The sequence below is a fragment of the Daphnia pulex genome, chromosome 1 (assembly GCF_021134715.1).
Source record: "Daphnia pulex isolate KAP4 chromosome 1, ASM2113471v1".
Classification (NCBI taxonomy): domain Eukaryota; kingdom Metazoa; phylum Arthropoda; class Branchiopoda; order Diplostraca; family Daphniidae; genus Daphnia; species Daphnia pulex.
The window spans coordinates 7,552,653-7,576,585 of record NC_060017.1 but is presented as its reverse complement, the minus strand read 5'-3'; the positions used below and the strand labels follow the sequence as shown (position 1 = coordinate 7,576,585).

The window sequence follows — 23,933 nt, the reverse complement described above, 5'->3', positions numbered from 1 at the left end:
AAAAAATATATCTCCTCTTAGGGTTGATCTTATTTCTGGGGTTTGTTTGGCATCCAATTCGTGAAATTTATCTTGGACCCTAAACATCGCTTCGCATAGCCCCAAGCTGTTTTCACCTTTCATAACGTCGATGAGAAGTTTTATGCACTTTGACCCAGTACCTATAAATTGAAAGAATTCATTGTTACACGTTGCTAAAATCATTTGCCGTTGCTATTATACTTTGCGATAGATTTTTAAGGTTAACATTTGTAAAAGATTCCTGCCCAGGTGAAGCAGTTCTTATTTCTAAGAAATCCCTGCCATTTCTAAACGGTGTGAGATCTTTAGGAAAAAAATAAGATAATCTTTAAAAAGCTAAAGTTCCATTTAATAAATTTTCCTTACCATTCGGATCATGATTGAATGAATGACCTTGGAAAGTCTGGCATTGCTCAAGTACCAGCACTTTCGGCTTATCCAAAAGGAAACGGCAATCAATGAGGGACTTCCTCAGGCTTTGTATCTCTATACTATTACATACAACATCACCAATTCTGTCGTAACTTCCATGTGTCAAAACGAAGACGAAGATGCTTTGGTACCCAGATAGATCTTTTTTTACCAAATCATTTACTTCTTTTGTTAGCATTTCCGTTGATAGCACTTCTTTCGAATCAAAAACAAAACCAAAACCTTCAAAAAAAACCTCTAATTGTTCCGAAGTCCTCTTCCAACCTGCCATTAAATTCTTGTTTAATTCGTTGTCCTGCAATAAGAATGTATTTAATTGTTTAAATTTATCTGTATAGTTGAAATGTATACTTCAAACATCATCTGATAGACTTTGACCAATCCAGGACGTCTATTTGGTACATCATACATAGCATACGAGGTTCCGCTTCTCTTCAGCATTTCATGCTGAAAACGATCTAGATTAACAGAGTGAGATATTATTAAGTTTTGAAATCAGAAATAAAAAATTCTCGATACCGTTATTGCGCCGGAGAACATCGTTTTCATGCTTAAGTTCCCTATTTTCCTTCTTTAAAGCTCTCTCCATTCCCTTCACCTTCTCCAGCTCTTCTTTCAGCATCGCATTCTCCTTTTTCAAATCCTCTTTGCTGACTGGGTAAATCTTCGGTACTGAAATATGAATAATAAATAACTAGTTTTTAAATGAGACAAATTCAATAATTACTGGACTCTCGTGTTGCAACGTATGCAGCATAATTCTTCTTCGACTCTTCACAAACTTTGCTGTGCCATTCGAGACTCTGGTTAAGATTCGTTCCATCGGCTACGTACACTTTTTTGCAGCCTAGACATTCTGCTTTCTATATGTAGCAATAAAAAATACACTGTGTAATGTAAACGATAAGTTTAGAAAGGAAACTTACGATATTGATGAGTCCTTTTGCACCCCTTACATAAACTCCATTCGTGTCTTGTTCAAAAAATGGCTCTCCAAAGATGACACATATTCCTTCATTCTTTTTGGTATAAACGTCTTCGTATAGTTTTACTAAGTTTTCCCACTGTGTATTCGCAGTTCTCAAATTCTGTGGGTCTTTATTGGGGACAGACATTTTTCAGGCAATCGTAAGATCTATCTAAACTCAAAAATCTATCTAAAATCGCTGAACAATCTAAACTTGAAAATAGAAAATTCGTAATAATTGTTTATATTGTTGGTTATCCCGCCAACGAAGCCAAAAAACCTAATCCAACAAACGCCATGTTTTCCAAAATCATTCTGATAAAGACAATATTGGCTATAGCCTATAGGATGCGGATGCCTACGGCTATTATCATTATGAACTTCCTATTTGAATTCCCCAAAGCAAAAAAAAAAACGTAATGTCCAAGGGCATCTAATCAACTCCAAGGTTGTGGGGCTTCCGCAAGAAATAATTTTCTTTGGCTCTCTGCAACCCATCATCATACACCTTATAAACGAAAGATGCGGCCTACCTGGATGCGGGCAAAATACCTCTCTCAATTTTTCATCAATTTTTCCTTATTTTTTTTCCAGAATTTTGTATAAAATGTGGCGTCACTGACGCTTTACTTCGCATTGTTATTCTAATTTAGTCCAGATGTACTGTACTATCGATATTTGTTATTCTTGCGCTGTTCCCACCGACCGACCCCTGGAAGAAAATGGGTCGACCGTGTCTCTGAAGACATGTCTACCATCCACCCTTCGCCAAATTGCTTCTCGATAGTTCACCCTTTTAAGGTTCATTAGCATAAAATTAACACGGTGCTTCCCAAAGTATTTTCTTAAAAAGCTTTAATCGTCAGGACTCTTTAAACAAAAGCCGCCTAGTATTTAATTGCTACTACCCGTTTAGGTAAAAAAATCGAGTAATCCTCAACTAATCCCAACGGGAAATGATCATGTATTTTTTTCTGAGAACAAAAGGAATGAAAGAAGGGAACAAAAGGAGTGACAAAAAAGTGCCACTTGAATAAGCTTCCTATTAGCCGACACGAGAGGGATAAAAATATCCAACAAACAACAACAAGATATTTTAGAAACGAAATGAAAAGCTTAATTTTAATTTTTGGTCATTTGGACACCACATTAATTCGAATGAAATTCGTTTCTATTCTTCATTTCAATAGAGATTTGCAAGGCATAATAATCTATTTGAAAAATATAATTCTAATTATTACGAGATCTTTGAGCGGCATGAACTGAGAGCGGGATAACTTCACTTAATTTGGATTTGCAGGTACGTCTAGTCATCGATAAGGGCTTCGGTTGTAAGCCTGGTTAGTGGGTACAGAAGATATCGCTGTTAAGGAATCATTGTCAATGATTTTACATCCTTTTTTATGAGCTTTGATAGCATTTTGATTCCATACCAGTTAAAACAATGAAAAACGTTTTGACCTTGGTTTTAAAAATATAAATGTTGTGCTAATAAAATCTTCTTCTTCCGTAAGCAATCTACTAATTGCGAGGGCATCGAACAAATGCATGGTAAATTTTGAGCGGGAACCAACTGAAATGATACAATAAGACATAGAAAATTTAAGAGCGTCACGAGAGACCGATCCATTTTTTCAGTTTTGTTATCCACTCCTCAATCTGTTTTCTGGTTTTGTTCAACATTAGCTCCTTTTTTCCTCCATTTTTGAAAAGTGCTTGTCTGGGAATGTCAATATCAGGCAATACCCAGTCTTGAGATGCAAAACTTCTGAAAAAATTGAATTAGGTAATTCGAAAAGTGGAAGTGAAAATAAAAAAAAGTGTGTCAACCAGTAACCCCCCCCTACCTTTGTCAGAATTTGGGGTAGCAGGAATCGTGGGAGATGATGGCTCATTGGGGATAGTACGTTGATGTTGAGCTTCTTTAAGTTCTAGATTGGTGATACCCGAGTGATGATAATAGATATCACTCCTTTGACAACATCCCATTCGATATTTTCATTGTACACATCTCTTTAGTATTCATTTACATATTTCTTATATGAATCAAGCTTCACACTTTCTATGGGTTGTTATTCAATTAGTTTAGTTTTTTTATCAATAAAAAGTATCATAAATAACAGCGTTTTTCACTAGACTTTTGTATCCTTTTTTGTCCAAAATTGCGGTTGTGTTTCAAAAGGGCACTACTTCAAACCAACACTTAGTAATTTTTATGATACGATAACTTCTCTGCTAAAAGTAATTCTTACTCATATGCAGATAATACGATATCTTGCATTACAGTGACGATCAAAACACTTCAATATATTACCTTCGATTTAACAGATAAATTCATTACATAAGTGTTGTATATAGAGTTTGCGCATTTTCTGCTATGCTAAATAAGCTACAGTGGTCATCAGTTAGTGGAAGAAACTCAAAAGGTTTTGGTGAAGTTTTAATTTCCTTCTCTAAAATTAATTATCCACGTCTCTAATTGCAATTTTTTTATAAAGATTCTTTCGAAAACTGCTAGTATATGCTTTACGCAAAAAGGCTTCAAAATTGTTCGATGATGCTGCGACTTAGGTACATATGAAATGTATACACATTTGTTCCTATTCACAACGTGGTTTAAATCCAGCAAATTGCTTGCATCCATTCCCAGATTAAATCCAAACACTGTGACTTAGGTCAACGCTATCGCTGTTGTCCAAGTCACTACCATATAATTTTTTTTGCTGTAAACAACGTGATTGCTGGTCACATTGGCTGTTTCTCATACCACCGAAAAATCTATGCCATGTTAATTTCATGCCAGGACGAGGATAACACCATATCATATCCACGCCGTGGTCCCCGCCTAACACGATCCATATACTTTATCTGTAGGCAACAATACTATTAGGACTACTTACACTCCATATTCACACTATATCCTGGTTACACCGTCTCTTGTCCACCTTGAGACCCGTACCCAGGCCAGGCTTTTTTCCTTTATGGCTACTCCTGCTATCCGCACCGTGAATTATTTCCACGTCATACCTTATGTTCCCACAAGTGATCGTCGGGGCCCAAATCATCATCATACCTTCAATAATTTTTTCCATGATTTGTTTCCATTACTTACCATATCATAACTCGGTCAATCTAATCCGCAATGTAAATTTCTTTTGGATTGGTATTGAGGGATGGCCAAGCAAACTTTTGGGAGATTTTTTTTTTAATATACAAGGACTAATTACACTCCATATCCACACTCTATCCTGGTTACACTGTCTCTTGTCCACCCTAAGCCCGTACCCACGCCAGGCTTTATGCCTTTGTGCCATTCACACCGTGAATTATTTTGGCGTAATACCTTATGTTCCCAAAATCTACGTCGGGGCCAAAATCCTCAACATTCCTCAATAATATTTTCCAAGTTTTGTGACCTTTACTTACCGTATCATAAGTCTATAAACAAATAAGAACAACTAACGATAAAAAAAGACAAATTTTTAATTTTTGCAAATAATTTCTTTCCACTAACAAATCAATCGGAAAATCTTTTTCTTCATTTACCCGGATAACTCCATATCAGGCACATCACTTTCTCCAACACTCTAATTGAAAACGGATAGAAAATCAACGTTTTCTAACCAATTAAAAAAAAATAAAAAATAAACAATAAACAATACTTAACTAAAAAAAACAACAAGGATAAACCAGCCTTACCGTCTTCTGTAAATTCATCTCCTCCTTTATAAAAACAACACCGTGACCTGTCTCTTTACGCCACAATAAGGTTACTCACGTTGGAGTATGTTCACACCCCATGTTCACAAAATGTTGCCTTCAACGCCATGAACTAGGTCCACGCCAGACCATTCACTCCCACCATAACTTACATCTACACCTTGTATCCATGCTGTACTCTTTATTCACGACCTATTTTTTTACAACCCTTATCCACGACGCACCTTTTGTCTGTTCCATGCGTCAATTTATGGAAATTGCTGTGATCTCTCTAATAACTTCTGTTCATAAAAGACAAAAAATTATATGTATAATCTCTTGCTTTTCTTGAATAAAAATGGGTTTATTAATCATATATATAGCAGTCACCATGTTTCTGGTTCCCAGTTTTCTAATTAAGGGATTTAGATTTTCAACTGACATACCTAGTACAGGATTTGGAGAAGGGGAAGTATTTCTAAGGTAACGTTTCTGATTTTAAGAGTAGATAAAGGCGATTCATTTTGTTTTCCTGTTGTGTTTTGCAAAAAATTGTTTTGCTGCATTTTCAAATGTAAAATAAACAATCTTGTGCATTTTTAATTTTTCTTCTGCAAAAATAGAAAGTAATATTTTGAAATGTGTTTTGTGCAACTTGCGGGGTAGTGAAACAAGTGTCCCTGACAAAAAAAGGATTTGAATCACTTCAACGATCAAGTGAAACAAGAAGAGATGTTTTCACTACTAGATTTTACAGGAAAAACAGTGGTTCACAAGAAGGATAGGAAAAATTCAGTAAGCAAACGCAATATCGATCAGTTCATAGAGAAAACAGAAAACAAGTTGACAAAATTCGATAGTGATAAAAGTGCTGTGGATTCAACGAGGAGTTCTTTAAGTTAAAATTGTCTGGTTTTTGGTTTTAATCTTAACAACAATACTATGAAGAAAAACATTTCTGTTGTTACCACAAAAGCTTTCCTAGAAACCATCGTAAAAAATTGCATTGATAGAAATTATCCATGGGCCATAGGAATCTAAGAAAACACCCAAGAGATAGTTGATTGTGCCGCTGCAAGACAGACAAATCGTTTGCAGTAAATTGTTTCGTACAAGAAGAAATTGGGAAGTCTTCATCAATATCTGCAGAGTTCCTAGAGAAGAAGAAAAACTATTAGCGTTTTATCAAACTATTGAAGAAGAGACAATCAGAATCTTTGCAACGGCAGCCAAATTAATCTTTACTGACTTGAAAAATTTGTAAAACCAAAGTTATGACGTTTTCTCAAGTCGAGTTCCAGGGAATAACGTTGGGGTTTGTTCCACATTCCTTGCAAATATTCTTTCTAAATTCATTGCAAGTGAAAAAATCAGAAGAAAATACCTTAATTGCGAAAGCATTAATGCCGCTGGCTTTTCCTAAGAATCTGCAATATCCGTTTCAGATAATTTTGTATTACTTAAAAGCTTGCATTTAAAGATAAACAAATATTTTTTCATTATTATGGAGCATGGACTTGCCATACACTTGCATCTCTGATAGTCTTCAAAAAATCTTATAAACTTTATTCATGAACATGGATTTTGTGCTGATTACGAATAGGTTCTAAAGTTTGAAAGGTGTGTGGCAATAACCACTAACAAAGAATTGGTAATTCCTCCAAGTCCAAAATGTTCAGTACCTAAAGTAACAATGCCAACCATAACTTGCGAACAATACCCGGAAACGTTACCCTTCATGGAATGGAGCATTCGTGATACAATCACCATCGAATCAGTAATACGGAAAAAAGTATATAATATATCCGTTTTTGATAGAAGGAACAAATTTGATTATCATACATTTCTCGATTTCTTTAAGTGAGCGACAATGGAATACTAAACCATGGTCAGATGGAAATTCGTGACCACGAAATATAAAAAGACAAAGTATTATCTTATGTAATGTATGTAAGCTTCTACCAATTACTGCAGAGGATGCTAGTAGAAATCTTGATTTGCTGTGATTGTCATCTCTTTAAACAAGCCAGACCTGCATGGCAGGGATACAAGCAATGCGCAACATCAATTACATTAAATCTAGCCACGTCTACCTTCAAAACATGTTAGACGTAAAGAATTGAAATTTGATTTTTAAAATTTTATGCTAAATAAGCTGCACTGGGCATTAGTTAGTGGATAAAACTGAAAGTTCGTTGTGAGTTAATAACTAATTATCCATTTCTCTATTTGCAACTTTTTTTCATAACAATGCTTTCCGAAAATGCCAGTATACTTTACGCAGAATGGATGCAATAACATCTTTCGATGCTTTCGATTTGACTATGAAGAGGTGCCCTTAAACATAACATATTGTTGTAGCTAATTTAGACTATAGAAAATGAACGATGAAGATGTGTTGATTTCAGTTCAGCTTTTTTACATTAACATTCAATTTGAAGAATTACTTAAACGAAGAAAAAAAAAATAAGACAAAGCCATCCAATGGGTAAACAGTTTTTCATTCTTAGTTTAAAACAGGTCGGTTATGGACTTCGATTCATATGTTTTTTACGGCAATAGCTAATGCTGATTACAAAACGCTCTACTACTGGACAAAAATAAGTCCCAAAGATTTCAAAATTCTGTCAGATAAGATATCTGTCAGTAGGCTTGTGAATAAAAAAACTTACAACGTTTTGTGTGCAAGCAAATGTTAAATAACAACAATCTTCAAAGTTTGCATTAAATTTGTTATAACAGTTGAAAAATTGGCAATTAATCTGTCTCATTATGCCACAGAGGACAATTTATCAAAAATAGCTGTAGGATATTGTATTGAAAAATCAACTAAAACAACAATTGTTGTTGATACTGGAATTTCTATTTACAAAGTACTGCCTTAAAAAACTACAATATCTTACTGTTTCAAACACAGAGGAAGAATGTTGAAAGATAGCTATTTTATAGAATAACGAATTTCTCCAATTGTGTGGGTTCAATTTATGGTTAACACATTGGGATGCAGGAACCAGCAACTTCAAGTTCCTTCCCTTATACGACATGAAAGAAAATTCAACAGCATCATACTATTGCCTCTTTGTGAAGCCGACTATAAATATACGATGTTTGATCCTATGGCATATTTGAGGAAAGATGATAAATCTGTTTCCAGTTCATCTTTTATATTACAACAACTGGATAATGATTCCTTAAAGATTTCCCCGCAACAAAATTACCATATTGTGAAGTTCAATTGCCTCATTGCTTTGTTGATGATGATGGTTTTCCCCAGAAAACTTACTTTATGAAGGCCTTTCCTGGCCGATGTTACGGTACAATGCCCAAAAAATTTTGTCCAATCCGAGAATTTTCTTGGACAAACACGTTCAGGAGAAAACTGGATTTTGGACCATTTTCATAATTTTCAACCAACAAATGAAATTAAACCAAAATTTGACGAGAATCATGAATATCGGGTTCTTTTGGGCCTCCAAATTATACTAACTCATTTTTGGAAGCTTTTCGATTGACGTGGAACATTTATGGGTTTTATTGCGTACTTAAATCATAATTTACCAAAAATTATTTCAGGGACGTTGGATAGAGTCTGGCCAGGTCTAAGAAAATTGCAACTTCAATTTTTTAAAATTAATTTTTCTAATAATTGAGAAAAAAGGCATATTGTTATACCTAGGATTAAACGAGACATTGTTAATTGAAATCTCAAAATTTCAGCACACAGGAAATTTTGGCCCTGTGCTGGCTGTAAGAAAAAATCACGCTGTAAGGAATATCTAGAGTAAAAGTGGACTAATGTTATAAATAATTATACCAAAAGATTAGGAATAAAAAGTTTTACAATAGTAAAAAAAGGTTTTCTCAATATATTAAGTATTTTTCAAAATATTTCGTTACCAGAAAATGGAAGAAAACTGTTAATTTTGGAACAGCAGACGTGTATATGGACAACAAATTTCAAAAAAAAATTCGTTATTTCGTAATGTTTGTATAACAATCGACGCAGATTTTCAAGGCAAATCGATTGATGTGTAACATCTATGAGTTTTATTGATTAGTTTAAGCATTATTAACCAAAAAAAAATTCAGGGACGTTGGATCGAGTTTGGACAAGAAAATTTGTTCTTCTATTTGTTTTTTTTTTTATATTCTTTTCGCAAAATGATATTTTTAAAGCGAGTAGGGTTTCAGTCATTTTTGCAAAAAAATTTGAATTTCATGTCAACATTTGAATTGGATAATGGCCTCTTTTTCTCGCCGTACCTAATGTCCAAAACTAGCCCACAATAATTGTTTTTATCGAAAATGATATTCGAGTCTTAACGTTTTCATTAATCTCATAAATCTGATTTAAAGTATTTTCCTGAAGCCCCTAAACTCTTAAACCCACTTTTTTTCTACTTCCGCTGGTGAGCACCAACAAATACTATGCTTCAATCGACGTTCTTCCGGAAAAACTGAAAGAAGGGAAGGGGCTTTTACATCTTGAGGTCGTAATCAAAATCTATCCAGTGACGATACTTTTGTCACAACCAAACTCATGGAACGGATGCCTAAAAAGATGAGTCTCCTTTTTTTACTCTTTCCCTTCATTAACTCTATTAGCTTTATGCCTCGAAATGTACACTTTTTCTTTCCTTTGCTTTATTTCCCACCTTGGGTGGACCCTTTTTGGATCCAACAATCATATGACCTCGAATTTTCGATCCTGGAAATGAGTTCCAATACGGGATGGCCCAGTTTTTCTATTTAAGGAGACTAATAACTGGTCCCTCAGTTATGTGAATCCTCATTTTTTTATAGAACCCTCAAACCCGAATACTTCGAGAAAAATTTAAAAAATTTTGTCATTCCTTTTGGAAGCCTTGTCATGGATGATAAATTAATGACAGATCAAAAAATTGTGAGTAATGGTTTTGAAGTCATCACGCTTTTTAAAGAAGAAGAAAATGAGCCTCAAAAAGCTTTTCCGCGTTTTCTGATTTTAGTTTTGAAAGAAGAGGGAGAAGCCGTCCTTTCATTTCTGGATAATGGGCTTAGCATTCCCTCGGAAATTCAAGGAAAAATTTGCGATCCCTTCTTTTCCAGAAAAGGAAATCAAGAAGACGTCTGATTAGGACTTTCCATGAGTTATGACATGACATGATATGGCATGAAAGGTCTCTCAAAATGAAAATCCAGAAGAATGAAATTTTCTGCTTCGATTTGCTTTGTCACGAAAACCTAAGGCTCCTTGAGGCCTTTGCAGTAGCTTTTTCCTAGGGTGCCATACTTAAGCACTTTTAGGTTTTATTCCCTTTTCTTTCCATCGAATTGTTGGAAAAGGAAAGCAGGGGTACAATAAAGAAAATTTGGAGGCGAGTCTTAAAAGAGACCAATATTGATGTGAAATTTTAAAATCCCCAGGCTATCCAAGCAATCTATTATTTTTTTCCGTCTGGGGTTTTCCAGTGGACTGACTTCCCTCTTAACCCTTTCTACCCTCAGTGCCTTAGTGCTTATGGAAGCAAGGGTGACGGATTTTTAGTGATTAACTGCTGGCGGACTACCATTGGTCTTTTTGTGTTGGTCACCTTGCCTTTTACATTGAAATTTTTTAAGGAGCCCCTGGATTGACTCTTTTTACCTTCCTTATCTCACAAATCGCCTAGGCCAAATACACAGTTGCGCCCTCGCCAGTTCATGCTCTTTCTTCTAGGACTCGGCATGATGCACCCACACTAACATCTATGGTTAACAGCCACCATGGCTTTTTATGTTTCTTTCTGGTGCTGCCGCTCAAGACTTGGTCCTTGAGAACTATCGTGTCGAGATCACCTCCAAAAAAGCCCGCGGGCCGCGGCACTATGGCCTCTACGATTTGTTTTGGGTTTTGTCTAGGGCTTTTGGTTTCAGGGGCTGGAGCTCTCTATCTTTCTTCTTTTATTGCCATGTCTTAAGTTTACCAACTCAGCTCTGAACCGAAAAGAGTGCCCTTTCAAATGATGAAGAAAAACCGCCGTCCATCAGGCCTCATAGAAATTCCAAAATTTTTAGGCAAAATCGCCATGATTTTGGGAGGATTTGCAGGAGGGGGCTTTTAGTCATAAAAGGCGTCCTGAACAGCCTTCACATCGCCATTAGTCTTCAGATCCTTTCTTGCCTTTTGATGACTCAGCAGGCTTACGTGGGATACCCAATCCCGCAGCTTATTTTTGTGATGGGGTCAGAAAATTTTGCCTCTGGTCTTGCCACGACGGTTTTTGTCGCTTTTATCGCAACGCGTTGTAGACCGCCTTTTACCGCCACTCAATACGCTTTTAAGCTTATTTCGGGTACTGTGCCCGCATCCTTTGGCCAATAATGTGAGGAACCCTTTCAAATAGGCTTCCTTAAGACTATTTCCTTACTCTCGTGGTGTTTTCCCGCCATGCTCATTTTATGACGTCTGTCACCTTCTTTAAAATATAGGTTATTCTATAAAATATAAAAAATTTAGGAACTGACTTCCCCTCCCCTAGAATATTCGAAAGCTCAAAATCCCTCCCCTCTTGTGCAAAAGGTTCAAAATAACTTCGGGCAACAAGTATTTGATAGAGATGAAAACAAGTTGCTCTTTCGGGAAGCTCTTCCCTCTTAAAAATAAAACACGCTTTCATTTTTTTTCATTTGTAAAACGGGAAACTTAATTTTACCTTTTTTGGCAAATTAGAAATGAGATGAAAAAAAGGAATTCTTCTGGTGAAAAACAATTTATTTTTATGCGGGGCCCTCTTTATTGCTTTCCGTGCAGGAAAGCGGAAAGCCTGGACACAATACCCATGCTGCCCTTTCTGTGGAAACAATTGGCCATTCCTCCTATAAAGGGGATTATTCTAAAAGTTGTAGCAAATGATTCTTCCTCAGATATCTTGTCAATGCCGAGCAAATCTCCCTTTAATCCTAATATCTGTGAGAATGTGCCCCGTTTTATAATCAATGATTTCTGCTTCTGTGCCTGAAAACAGATCAATTCTGTCAGCCCGAGCCGTCAGGAAAAATTCTCCTCTATCATAAGGAATCACAAGCTTTCCCACATCCTCCATCAAGATTTGAAAAGAACAATTTTCAAAGCGGCGTTTTGCTTCGTCTCTACAAAAGAAAAAGCGATTTGACAAAAACGTGGCCATCAAAAGGTAAGAATGATGACACGATTGTGATAGGGCTCTAAAAGACGTTCGCCTTTCTTCAAAAGGCATTCAAGCCGCCCTGCCCCTCCTTCCGAAATAAATTGCTTGTATGATGAATGATTAATCATGATGATGAATCAGCAGGCTCAAAAGAGAGGATAAAGGCTCTTGATCAAGGGGATCTAAAGGACACAGCTTCAAAACATGACGAGCATACGAAGCCTAGGGCTCACGGCGCCAAAATTCCATTTCTGTGACGGACAGAGACCAACCTAAAGGTGACCGTCCTTGGACTCCTTCCTGGCCTCCAAACGCGGACAGGGAGCCGGCAGACTCTCGGGAGAGAAAATAGTGGGGATTTCCATTTGATGAGCCCACTGACGCCAATGGAGGGGTTCAGGGAGCGGTTGACCGGAGGCCTCAAGAGCTGCTTCAAGGCGTTGCAAGAGGCGTGAAGGCAGTGTGGCAAAGTATTTTTTTCTCCCAATAAAGGGAATTTGGTGAAAATCGGACAAATACGCATCGTAATCATTCTAGGCAGTCTGGAATGCTGAAAAGGGCGTTTTTTCCGATTTTTCGGTAAGTTTTATTGTTTCTTGGTCCGGAAAGTAAATCAGTTTCTTTAGCCTACAGGCTTTTTTTCGTAAAAAAAAAGATTTGAATTTATCTTACCAACCACTAGATGGTTCTGGACAGAAAAATCGCTGTCCGAGTTTCTGTGAAGAATATATCCCTTTATACACTTTTGTCCATCCACACAGTGGTTTGAATCAACGCAATGGCTTGTATTCATGCCCAGCCTGAAACCCACTGTGACTTTGGTCCACGCAATGGCTGTTGTCCACGCCATTACCCCACAACTGTTACCTATGTCCTCAACGTCGCTGGTCCAATTAGCTTTTTCTCATACGACCAAGAGTCTATGCCATGTTTTCTTCATGCCAGGACGAAGTTACACTACATAGGGGAGACCGGGGTCATTTGGTACGGGGTAAGATGCTCTTTCCTGATTTATTTAATTAAAATCAAAATTGAACTGATTTTGAGATAGCCAAATCGAGTAGTTTTATAATTAGCGGGTTTTCACCTAGTTACTGATGGTTTATTGCAAAAACTGTGGATTTGCAGGCGGATAAACTAATTTTTGACTTACAAAGTAACTTTTTTCAGCGATAGTAATTTTTTTCCCACGTATTTCGTTATTAACTAATATTTATATTTTTTGCAAAAAGAAAGCTTATTATCTTGGCTAAAATTTGAGTATTTTGGTTTCTAAAATAAAGTTTATTTACTATTTCATTTTAAATTTAGAATCTGGATACCTACCCATGGGGTAGGTCGGCCATTTATTTTCGTGGCAAGTTATCCCATTTACTTAACATTGTCTGCTAGCTGGGGTAAGTTGGCCCATTATTTTCGTCAGCTTTTACTTTTCTCTTGACGGCCAACTTTCCCCTAGTAGCGGTGGCGATTGTCCCTAAAAGTGAAGTGATAAATCACTCATTATTACTGTTTATGAGTAATTTTATCGTATATTTTTCGACGCCACAATTTAGCTAAGATAATAAGCTTTCATTATTTTAAAATATTTCACCATTCTGGAAAAAATTACGGAGTGCAGGACCTGGTGTGTAAAAAGTGAGCCAACTAACCCCGGTCACGCCGTGGTCCCAGTCTCCCGCATAACATGATCCATACTTACGCCTGTCGGCCACAATCCTTAAAGGACTTACACCGTACTCTATATCGAATCGACACTGTAATAAGTTTCAGGCAATTTATAAGGCACTGAATAATAATCAAAATTATTTTTTTTAAAGAACATCATTCATACAAAAACATTCAAACTAGACAATATGATAAACAAAAGAATAATAAACATTTTTTAGCTTTCAAAATAATTTTATTTACGTAAATTTATTACATAATACTAATTTTTCCAAGTTTTAAATTTTCTATTGCATTTTTTAAACAGTAAATATTAATATATTTGGGGAGGATTTTTGATACACATAAAAATTACTACAAAGAACAAGCTCATAAAAAATATCGTGATGCAATTGGTTCCCGGTTGAAAATTATCTTGACTCCACTATAGCTCTATCTTTGTTGGGCCATAATTAACGTTAAAATTGAAAGTTTCTTTTTAGCACTACTAGATGGCACCATCTCCATGGCATCCATTCCCGTGAACCCTTGGTCCGTCCCTAAACCCGTCTCAAAGAAAAAAATTTCTTAAACGGCCTCTTAGCGACTTAGCGGGATTCTTTTCCTTGTCCCATAACAAATTTTTAAAAAAACGTAAATCTTTACTTCGTTTTAAGTCATGTCATAGCGTTCTAGATGCTCAAAAAAATTTAACTACGACTTTCAGCAATAAATTTATCAAAATCAATTTCAAACCGCATTAATTGCGATTTTTTCCACTAATGCACTAAATGAAACCAATAACGTTCTTACACTTAACAAGGAGTTCCCGAAACGAATTTATTAATGAATTAATATTACATTTATGGATTAATATTACCGGTTTAATTCCGGACTTTGCATGGCAACGTTTAATTCAACCATTCAACTATCGTCTGCTTTCGTTGTTAACCCAAACGTTAACGAACGTTACATTTTTTACAAAATTTACAAGAGCTTCTCGCGTAATCTTTCTTTCATTCCTATTTGTCAATTAAAACATGGCCAAACTAAGTCCTGATACCAAACGAAAATTAACCTCGGTCGTTAATGTGGGGAAGACGATATTTCATTGGGGCTTCATCCCTACCGTCATTTATTTAGGTAAATTGGAAATGGCATTCTGCGTTTCGCTTGTAACGTCCTGTCAATTCTTACCAACTCAATCTTTAATGTTGCATTGAATTAATTTGTTTAACAGGATTTCGACAAGGAACTGACCCTGGCATGCCACCCATCACTGTTCTGAGGTTAGCATAATTTTGATAAGGTTTCACACTGGTGATAACTTGGCTTTATTCATTTTTAATTTACAGTTTGCTGTGGCAGTGATGCTGTGTTTGTAACGTGTATTCATGTCAAGGCTTGTAATACAGCTTAATTAGGAATGGTTAACTTCAGCATTATTCGACTGTTCCACGCCTACTACTCTCTCCCTTTTGCAGTTTCTCTTATGAACCTTTCTCCAATGCTCTAGTTGGCAGATAGGATTGCAGTATGAAACAGTGACACAGCAATGATAAATCCCTTCAGATCCGCATAGATTAGAACACTAAAATTCAATTTAAAAATTAACAGACAGGTCAAAACAAATTAAGCTATTATTTCTTACCCAAACTTTGGTTTTGGTTCTAGCAATTTCTTCAGCATGATTGGCCATCAGAACACGAATCTCGGAAGCTTGACTTTCTTTAAGAGTTTCAACTACTTGCTGTTGACTTCGAATCGCAGAAGCGAGGCTTTCTTTAAGAGCTTCAATTTCTTTCTGTTGACTCTTAATTAGTTGTTCTTGTACATCAATCTTTTGCTCTTTACTGTCAATATCCTTCTGTACGGCAGCCATTTTTTCTCTCACAGCTAACAATTCGACATTTGATTCACTTGGCGAAAACGTTGCAGAGGGTGATCTGAAGTCCATCATAACCTTTTCTGCGTTTTCGGTTTCGCTCTCTTCTGGAAATATGGGATTATCTTGAAGTATCATCAAATCCAACATTGCATGGCCGGTCGACTCGTCCTGAGAAATTACGCTCTCTTCCTAGAAAATACAAAATAAGTTTGTTTTTTTTAAATTAGTTTCTCAAAGGTAAGAGTATAAACAGGAAATTACCGTGAAAGGCAACTCTGAACCACTAATTATTGGTTCCAACCTTTTGTCTATTTTATTAATCAAAGACGAGTAATCCATATGGTCGAGAAACACTGTACAGTGTTTTAGGAGATGGGGTTGGCTAGGCGATGATTTCTTTTTCTTCAAAGGAGGCGATTCAACGTTCTCATCTTGAGTATCGACGTCGTCATCGCTTTTATCATTCGATTTGCCAAGAGAAGCAAGCATCGCCTGATGTTTCTTGAGTTCTTCAACGGCTTTGCACCAAGCTGTAGTTCTCTTGCCTTTGGGCTAAAATTTAAAAAATAAATGAAAGTCTTCAAAACACTATTATTAATGTGCGATCAAGACATCATACCGGGGCTTTAATAGCATCAATTGGCTTGGTGTGAATTTTATCCAAAGTTAATCGGTCGTGTGGGTGGCCAAAAAATCGAACATTGTACTGGTTATCTTTTGTTACGCTGAGAACCTAAAAAGTAGAAAATATTATGTAACAATATAGCAGAAAAATCGCAATCAAATGGCCAAAATATAAAATTGAAGTACTTTGGCAGGCCAAAATGGAAAACCTTTCGCCTTGGCAACAACGAGTTCGTGTTGTGGTTTACAGGGAATACAAAACCAGTCCGGTCCTTCTGGCTCATTCGACCTTTTGTAACAATCCCGACACAAATGAATTTCTCCAATTTCAAATTTACACGTCCGCAACATTGTCCTAGCAGCATCAGCCAAAATATGGTTCTCTAGAAAATAAGTTTATTAGTTTTGATAATCACAACAGTGTTAATTCAGTAATAATAAACACAAAATTGAACTTGAAGTAAGAAGAGCATTAGAAATTATCATAATTACCTCCATAGAAGATAGTAATGTTGTGTACGATGGTTAACGAGTCCATATGAAACTCGGCTAATGATTTGTAAACTTGTCGGTCAGCCCTATCAATCATATTTGGAACAGTTCTCAAAGGCAGCCTAAGCAGAAATTTGGCTCGCCATGTTTCTGGTTCTTCACCACCAGTAGCCATTAGATCCTTGGTTCTATAGGGAAAAATATAATGTTGTTAGAAAAAGCAGCACGATTTTTTTTAAATTTCGAGCTAAAACAGTACAATTTCGAAAGTCGAGCAGCACATCTGTCAGTCGTATGTGGAGTCGCTGCATTTTCGTTAAGAGCTTTTTGCTTCCAAACATACTTTTCCAGGGGTAGCTGTAATGAAAATTAAATTATAATCAGGTTGTTTTTAATAAATAAATTGCTTAAAATAACCAACTCTACCTTTTCTTCAAGTCTCGCACATGCATAATAAACAAGATGATTAAGATCTCGTCTGACATCCTCATCTTCTAGATTGGGGTCAGGTTTAACTTCCTAAAATTATTATTACAGCAGTATTAATTAGAGAACAATTTTTAAAAATGATGAAAACAAAAATAGGAGTGAAGCTTTACTTTGCATATTGGACACACAAATTCTTCAGTGTTCTCTGTTTCTAAGTTTTCCAAACATCTGATGTGGTACACACGTGGGCAGGAGACACAATTCAATACCTCACCAGGTTTGTGACATTGAAAACAATACCAGTCACTCTTCCCTGTCAGATCTATTTCAGAATCAAGCTAAAAATATAAATAAGTATTAATAAAAATTATTTTTCTTCAATGTGTAACCTCTCTTACTGGAATTACGAAAATGTTTTGCTCGACTCCCTTCTTACTTCCTTTAACAGCAGCAATGGTCTTTTGCAAGATAAGTTTATCTTCCACTAAAAGCTTGAGCTGTTCTTTCACATATTTTCCTTCTACATTATATTTATTGCAAAATTCCTGAACAACATTTTCTTTTGTGGTTGCCAACTTCCTCTCAATTCTGAGCTCTTTAATAACATCCCAAATACGTTGGCAAGTCAGAGGATCTCCTCGCCGACAAACTTTTAGACTTGACTTTGCCTGACTTGTTTCCATTTGTGTTTTTATTATTGATTGCAAATCAACACATCCAACGTTATTTTTTCCTTTTTTCGAAGCACATCCAAATCTAGCTTTCATGGAACGCGACTCTGTTATTGTGAATGTTCAACAGACAACTGTTGCCAGATGGGGAATTTGTTACCTGGACAAAATATTGTTTTAAAAAAAATGTTATCTACTTCAATACTTTTTTAGTCTACTTGTTACTTTCGAATTTTCTTTCAACTTTGAAACAATTTTTCTTCCATAATTTTTAATAAAATAAAATGTGCTTTAATGTTCTAAAACCTCTTTATTCTAATAATTCAATGCCGATGAAAGGTGAAATTTAGATATTTGTTTAGATATTTAGGGGTGAAATGCCAACAGTTTTTTTTTCTAATTCGTGCAAAACAAACCAAATATTTAAGTTAAATTGTGATCAAGAAAAATAATGCAATACTCTTTTTAAACAAATTTTTCGTTCATTTATCGCGAGGTGGCGAATGGAGCTTTTTATCCCTTTTTATTGTTTTTGAAAAGAAACTCTGGCACGACTTGATAGTTGATACTGCGAGTGCGCGTGTGCGAACAATCAGACGAATGCTATGGCTCGATCTATAAGACAGTGGAGCGTGTGGTTCAAACTAGTTTTGCCGTCAACCCATCTGGCCAGTGCACAGAATGAGCAGTAGGTCGCCCGAGCTGGCCGTTCTCTAACGTGACTCAACTGTGCGTCGATATTTACGCGCGCAGTGCCATGAGCGTGAGCGACAGCAGGCGGGATAGAGTCTGGGGATCGGTGGACAGGGCAATAAACGGAGTCGTTCGTTCTCACTTGGATTCTGACGGAGTTCAGGAACCTTTTTTGACAGATTCCGATGGAAAGAGGCCGACTTCAATCGATCAAGTAAGCGCTAATTTTCACATCCAGTAGTGTTGTTCCGTTGTGCTTTTTTGAATTCGTTATCGTTATCGTTAATCGTTATTTTTTCAATTTTTCATTCGTTTCGTTCTTCGTTTCGTTAATTTAAACGTGTCGCATTTTTCTTTTTTTGCGACCCGTTTTCGTTTACCTTACAATTTTTTTTTTCTAATGAAGTAATGAGTAGGCCTGTTAGGCCAAATGATATAGCGAAAATAATTACCTAATTCCTCGCTAGGGGATCGCTAAGTCGCTAGTAGGTGGTCATCCCAAAATTGAAAATTCCAAATTTTGAGGGGAAAAAAAGTTCCCCCTGATGGTCAAAAAATTTGAAATCTCTACGGTTTTGATACGAAAAATTTAGCAAGAAAATAACGAAAACAACGAAAAAAACAGCCATTTCGTTATCGTTAACGAAAAAAACGAGCATTTTTCAAAAAAGTCGATAACGAGGCTCGTTAATACGTTATTTTCGTTGTCGTTATTTAAACGAGCACATCACTAACATCCAGTTGCTTTTTTTACTCCTTTCATCTTAGTGATAATTGTTTCATCAATTCTATGGCACTGGATCTGTGATCTGGTAACTTACAGCCAATGAAAAAAGAGTCTTTAAGTTTACCGGCTTTTCTTAGTTTTCTATGAAGCGTTGAGACAAATTTTAATTTGAGGACATGTTTTTTTCATTTAGCATATTATCAATCGTTATTAGGCTAAAATAAACTTATTACGTCATTCCAAAAAGTTTAAAGGAAACTAATTCATTTGTAAGGCTATAGCGTTTCTTGATATCTGATAGCTATACGGTCAACAGAGCCAAGTGTTTTTCGTTAACCCTTTGAGCATTTTGTCTTCTTTGGCTCGTGGTAGCGCACCAGCAGCAGTCTTTATCCTTTTTTTTTACTGTATTCGGTTATCTATACAGTTTCTTTTTTTTTCCCGTTTGTATCGTTCGTATGTAGAACGAGTCCTGGAGCAGCCTATTGATCGTGACGGCAGCGGCTACCACAGTTGGCACTGTAATTCCCGCCGGTTACAACATTGGAATCTTGAATAGTCCACAACAAGTAGGCCATTCTTTCACGTGTCCAATTACTTACTCGATGACACGGATATCATTTATTTATCGTTGTGTTATTGGATAAGGAATTTATGTGTCGCAATCTGTCTTTTCTAAACCGCTTAAGCACGTTGCTATTATGTATGGTTTGTTAACTATAATAAGACGCTTACAGCGTAGATATAAATGTGCTGTGTCATTATTGTTCGGTGTAAATAAAGAGCCGCGGGCGTTGACACTAAACACGACTATCATTGCTATTTACTTAGATAATTGTGGATTTCTGCAATGCCAGTATATTGCACAATTATGGCACAGTTATTGAAGAGACTCCATTGGAATTACTTTGGGCTTTTGTCGTCAGTATTTTCTTGATTGGTGGTGGTCTGGGAGCCTTTATCGCCGGCTCCATAGCCAATCGAATTGGAAGGTGAGATTAAATTTACTGCGGAGTACATTTAATTTTTATGAAAGCGTTATCAGGCTGAGTGATCATATCCAAACAAAAATACAGGAAAAACACTTTACTAGTGATTATCTCGCTAAATGTGATAGCAGCTATCTTTTATGGCACGTGTGGCCTAGCCAAATCGGTTGAAATGTTACTGATAGCACGACTTATCGTGGGGATCGGTGCAGGTGATAATTTTTACTACTATTATAACTATCAAAAATGATTTTCTGATTATTCTTTTTAATTTAGGCCTATCAACTACTTTCGTGCCTCTTTATTTTTCCGAATTATCTACACCAGCCACACAAAACGTCCTTGGTAACTTGAATTGGTTTTTTTTTTCTAGTCTAATAATCTCATGAGACATTTTCATCCTGTTTTTAAGGTCTCTTGTGCCCCGTCGGCATCAACGTAGGTCTCTTTATTGGCCAGGTTCTCAGCCTTGAAAAGCTACTAGGTAATTTTTGCCCTATCAAATTGATCGCAAGTGATGACGACGTTTGAAACTAAAGGAATTTAACGTTTTCCAATTTATTCCAATTGATAGGAAATGAAGAAGATTGGAATTGGTTACTTGCCTTGACATGCATTCCGGCTTTATTGTGTCTAGCCGTCTGGTACTACCTTCCGGAAACTCCTCGGTATCTCTTTGTTATTCAGCAGAAAACTGACACGGCCTTTAAAGGTTAATAGTGCCAACACTTGTAATTATTCCACGTACCAGCATTTTGTAATCACCATAAATTCCATTGTAGAGCTTTCTCGTCTAAGAGGACTTCCTATTGATAAACTTGGACCGGAAATTGAGGAATTGCGTCGAGAGGCCACACGGGTAACCGCCGAAATTCCAAGTGATGGAATGAACTCGCAATCAAACTGGACATGGAAAACTATTTGGGCCAACAAAAATCTCCGTTGGCCAGTCATTTGCGTAATGGTCATGCATTTCGGCAACCAAATTAGCGGCATTAATGCGGTAAGTAGCTATTCGAAAAATAACAACTTTAAAAATGTTGGTTAAACGTCGTGATTATTATTACAGGTTCTTTATTACTCGACAGACATTTTCTTGTCTGCAGGACTGGATAGGCAGCAAGCAGAGTATACCGTTTTCATTTTTTCTTTGCGTTTTATATTACGTGCACATTAACGATTTTGTATTCCGTCCGCAGGCTGGCTATTCTGGGTGCGGGTTTCATCAATGTTGTTATGACAGCTTCGGTCGTCTTCCTCACGGCAAGGTTTTGTCGACGCCCTTTAATGATGATCAGTACATCAGGGATCAGCATTTTTCTCACTATCCTCGCCATTTGCATCTATTTCATCGTAAATATATTCACCAAAGTTCTGATTTTTTTTTAAATCTAACCAAAATACTTGTTATTGTACATAGAGTAAGGCTACGTGGATTCCTTATTGCTGCATCGCTGCTTTGTTGCTCTTCGTTGTTTTCTTCGACTTGGGTGTCGGTCCCTTACCATTCTTTCTCCCAACAGGTTTAAATCATCTCACGATTCTTTCATTATTAGTTGAATTAAAAATACAATTTATCGACTTTTTTAAGAGCTCATTCCGGCCGGACCGAGACCCCTTGTCATGTCGTTGGGTTGTCTGGTAAAATTATTTTGTTGTTACATTTGCAATTTTGAACTGCGCTATAACTTTGTATCCTCATTTTGGTTACAGGTGAATTTTGCCACCAACTTTGTGATCGGCATGACATTCCCCTCCTTGCAAAGCCTGATGGGCGTCTACGTTTTTGCCATTTTCGCAGTGGGCACATTCGCTCAAGCCGTATTCCTATTTTTCAAACTTCCTGAAACCTTTAGACCTCCACGATCGTTTTCTTCCGCAGCAACCATCCTACATTGAATTCCATTCCATTTCATGGGGACTTGCAAAATGTTAGCATGATTGACTTATTGTTTATTATTGATTGCGCGGTATTTTAATTTTTAATGCGTACTTTCCTAGTATGTATATATTACTTTTAAAAATACAAGCCAAAATAAAATAATTATGTCCATCTCTTTACAAGGTCCCATTTCGCAACTGTCGGATTGGATCGACAAAAATTCAAATAATAATTTATATTATACAAACAATTCGAAACGTCACACAGCACTTGTTCCTCTGCCAAAAGACTCACGTTGAAATAGGAACAACCTTCAGCTTGGTCATGGGACCCACAACACTGAGTCCCGAGCTCTCAACTAACGAGTCATCAAGAGAAGACGTTTCAGACTCGTTTGATGGATCATCAGCGGAAGATGCTGATGGTTCAGTTTCGATGATGGTTTCAAAGGAAGGCAAAGCGGTTTCGTCATGTATCTTTTCAAAAGTGGGCGATGAATGATGATAAATGGTAAATTTAATGTTAGGCGACAGGAACAAAATGGGCTTTTGTAAAAGGAAGTCGTTGGAATCGGTCGAGGGTTGACTGGCCAACTGGTATTGCGAATTGGCAATAATATCCTTCACAGACGACGAATACTCGTTGTATAATGTTGATGACGATAAAAGCCCTTGATGCGGTAAAAGAGTACTAGTGTCGTAATTGTAGCTCCAATAGGGTTTAAACAGATGAGTAAAGTCGTCACAGTCGGTAGGATCTTCCAAATTTTGGCATGGAATTCTCGATTCTTCCAGCGCTTTCAGGTATGAATCCATTTCGGGTTCCACTGGAACAGCTGGAGGTGGTGGCGGTGGCGGTGGGGGCTGTGGGGAAGACATCGGGACTTTAGTCCTCTTTAAAGGTTCGCTCCGTGAACTTTTCAAACTATTTAGGACGAACTTCATGAGAGAAAATTTGGGGTCCTTTTCTTTTTCCAGATTGACTCCAGGTCCCCATACTCCGACAATATTCCGAGTAATTGCATTTGAATTTTTCTTTTTCTTGTCATGCTTTTGCTGGTTTTCTTTAACAGCAGAATGCGGCGTCGAAGTCAGTGCTGATGGATAGGTCTTTTGTTTTTCTTTGGCTCTTAACTCTTCACTTAGGTTGATGAATTTCACGTTAACTTTTGACGTCTGGGCCGGGCTAACCGTTTTGCGGACCACTTTCTTGGCGATGGCTTGTAAAGGTTGCTTTAATATCCACTGACCTTTTGGAAAGCCTCTAGCCAATGGACTGCCTTCCAGTTGTGAAACTTTGAGAGAAATCTTATTATTAGTTCATTAGTTTGAAAAGAATTAACACTGTGACTTTTACCTGTAGCGGCCAGGAATAACGAAACGACGATGATGCTGGAAAGTTTCATTGCACAAAATTAAAGAAGACGCTTAGCTGGAAGACCTTTCTTCTCTTCCAACTCGGTCGCTACTGATTGCACTGTGAACACGGATTCTTTATATTATCTATGTCGAGCTATAGGGCGGCATTTTCAAAAAGTTAATGGCCATAATCTACCATATGCAAAGGAATGCTATTTTCCCATTCATGTATGCCTTATCAAGCCCATTCAGAAATTATTTTACAA

General features: G+C 36.8%; 3 protein-coding genes across 3 annotated transcripts; 1 reads left to right on the top strand and 2 right to left on the bottom strand.

Moving 5' to 3' along the window:
* Nucleotides 1-15,282: 15,282 nt before the first annotated feature.
* Nucleotides 15,283-18,158, bottom strand: LOC124201819 (zinc finger MYND domain-containing protein 11-like). The gene is made up of 10 exons (XM_046598090.1): nucleotides 17,746-18,158; nucleotides 17,518-17,685; nucleotides 17,345-17,437; nucleotides 17,178-17,275; nucleotides 16,919-17,106; nucleotides 16,613-16,809; nucleotides 16,422-16,535; nucleotides 16,064-16,354; nucleotides 15,566-15,991; nucleotides 15,283-15,505 (listed from the first exon to the last, which is right to left on the bottom strand). Exons 1-10 carry the CDS (start codon nucleotides 18,112-18,114, stop codon nucleotides 15,335-15,337), a joined length of 2,115 nt encoding a protein of 704 aa, XP_046454046.1. The 5' UTR covers nucleotides 18,115-18,158; the 3' UTR covers nucleotides 15,283-15,334.
* Nucleotides 18,159-18,561: 403 nt separating this feature from the next.
* On the top strand, nucleotides 18,562-22,471 carry LOC124202645 (solute carrier family 2, facilitated glucose transporter member 3-like). The gene is made up of 13 exons (XM_046599028.1): nucleotides 18,562-18,925; nucleotides 19,903-20,007; nucleotides 20,270-20,430; nucleotides 20,515-20,639; nucleotides 20,704-20,772; nucleotides 20,840-20,911; nucleotides 21,002-21,139; nucleotides 21,210-21,430; nucleotides 21,497-21,555; nucleotides 21,627-21,780; nucleotides 21,848-21,950; nucleotides 22,019-22,068; nucleotides 22,141-22,471. The coding sequence occupies exons 1-13, from the start codon at nucleotides 18,776-18,778 to the stop codon at nucleotides 22,324-22,326; spliced, it is 1,593 nt and encodes a 530-aa protein (XP_046454984.1). The 5' UTR covers nucleotides 18,562-18,775; the 3' UTR covers nucleotides 22,327-22,471.
* LOC124202720 lies at nucleotides 22,360-23,784 on the bottom strand. The gene is made up of 2 exons (XM_046599144.1): nucleotides 23,666-23,784; nucleotides 22,360-23,603 (listed from the first exon to the last, which is right to left on the bottom strand). Exons 1-2 carry the CDS (start codon nucleotides 23,712-23,714, stop codon nucleotides 22,600-22,602), a joined length of 1,053 nt encoding a protein of 350 aa, XP_046455100.1. The 5' UTR covers nucleotides 23,715-23,784; the 3' UTR covers nucleotides 22,360-22,599.
* Nucleotides 23,785-23,933: the final 149 nt, after the last annotated feature.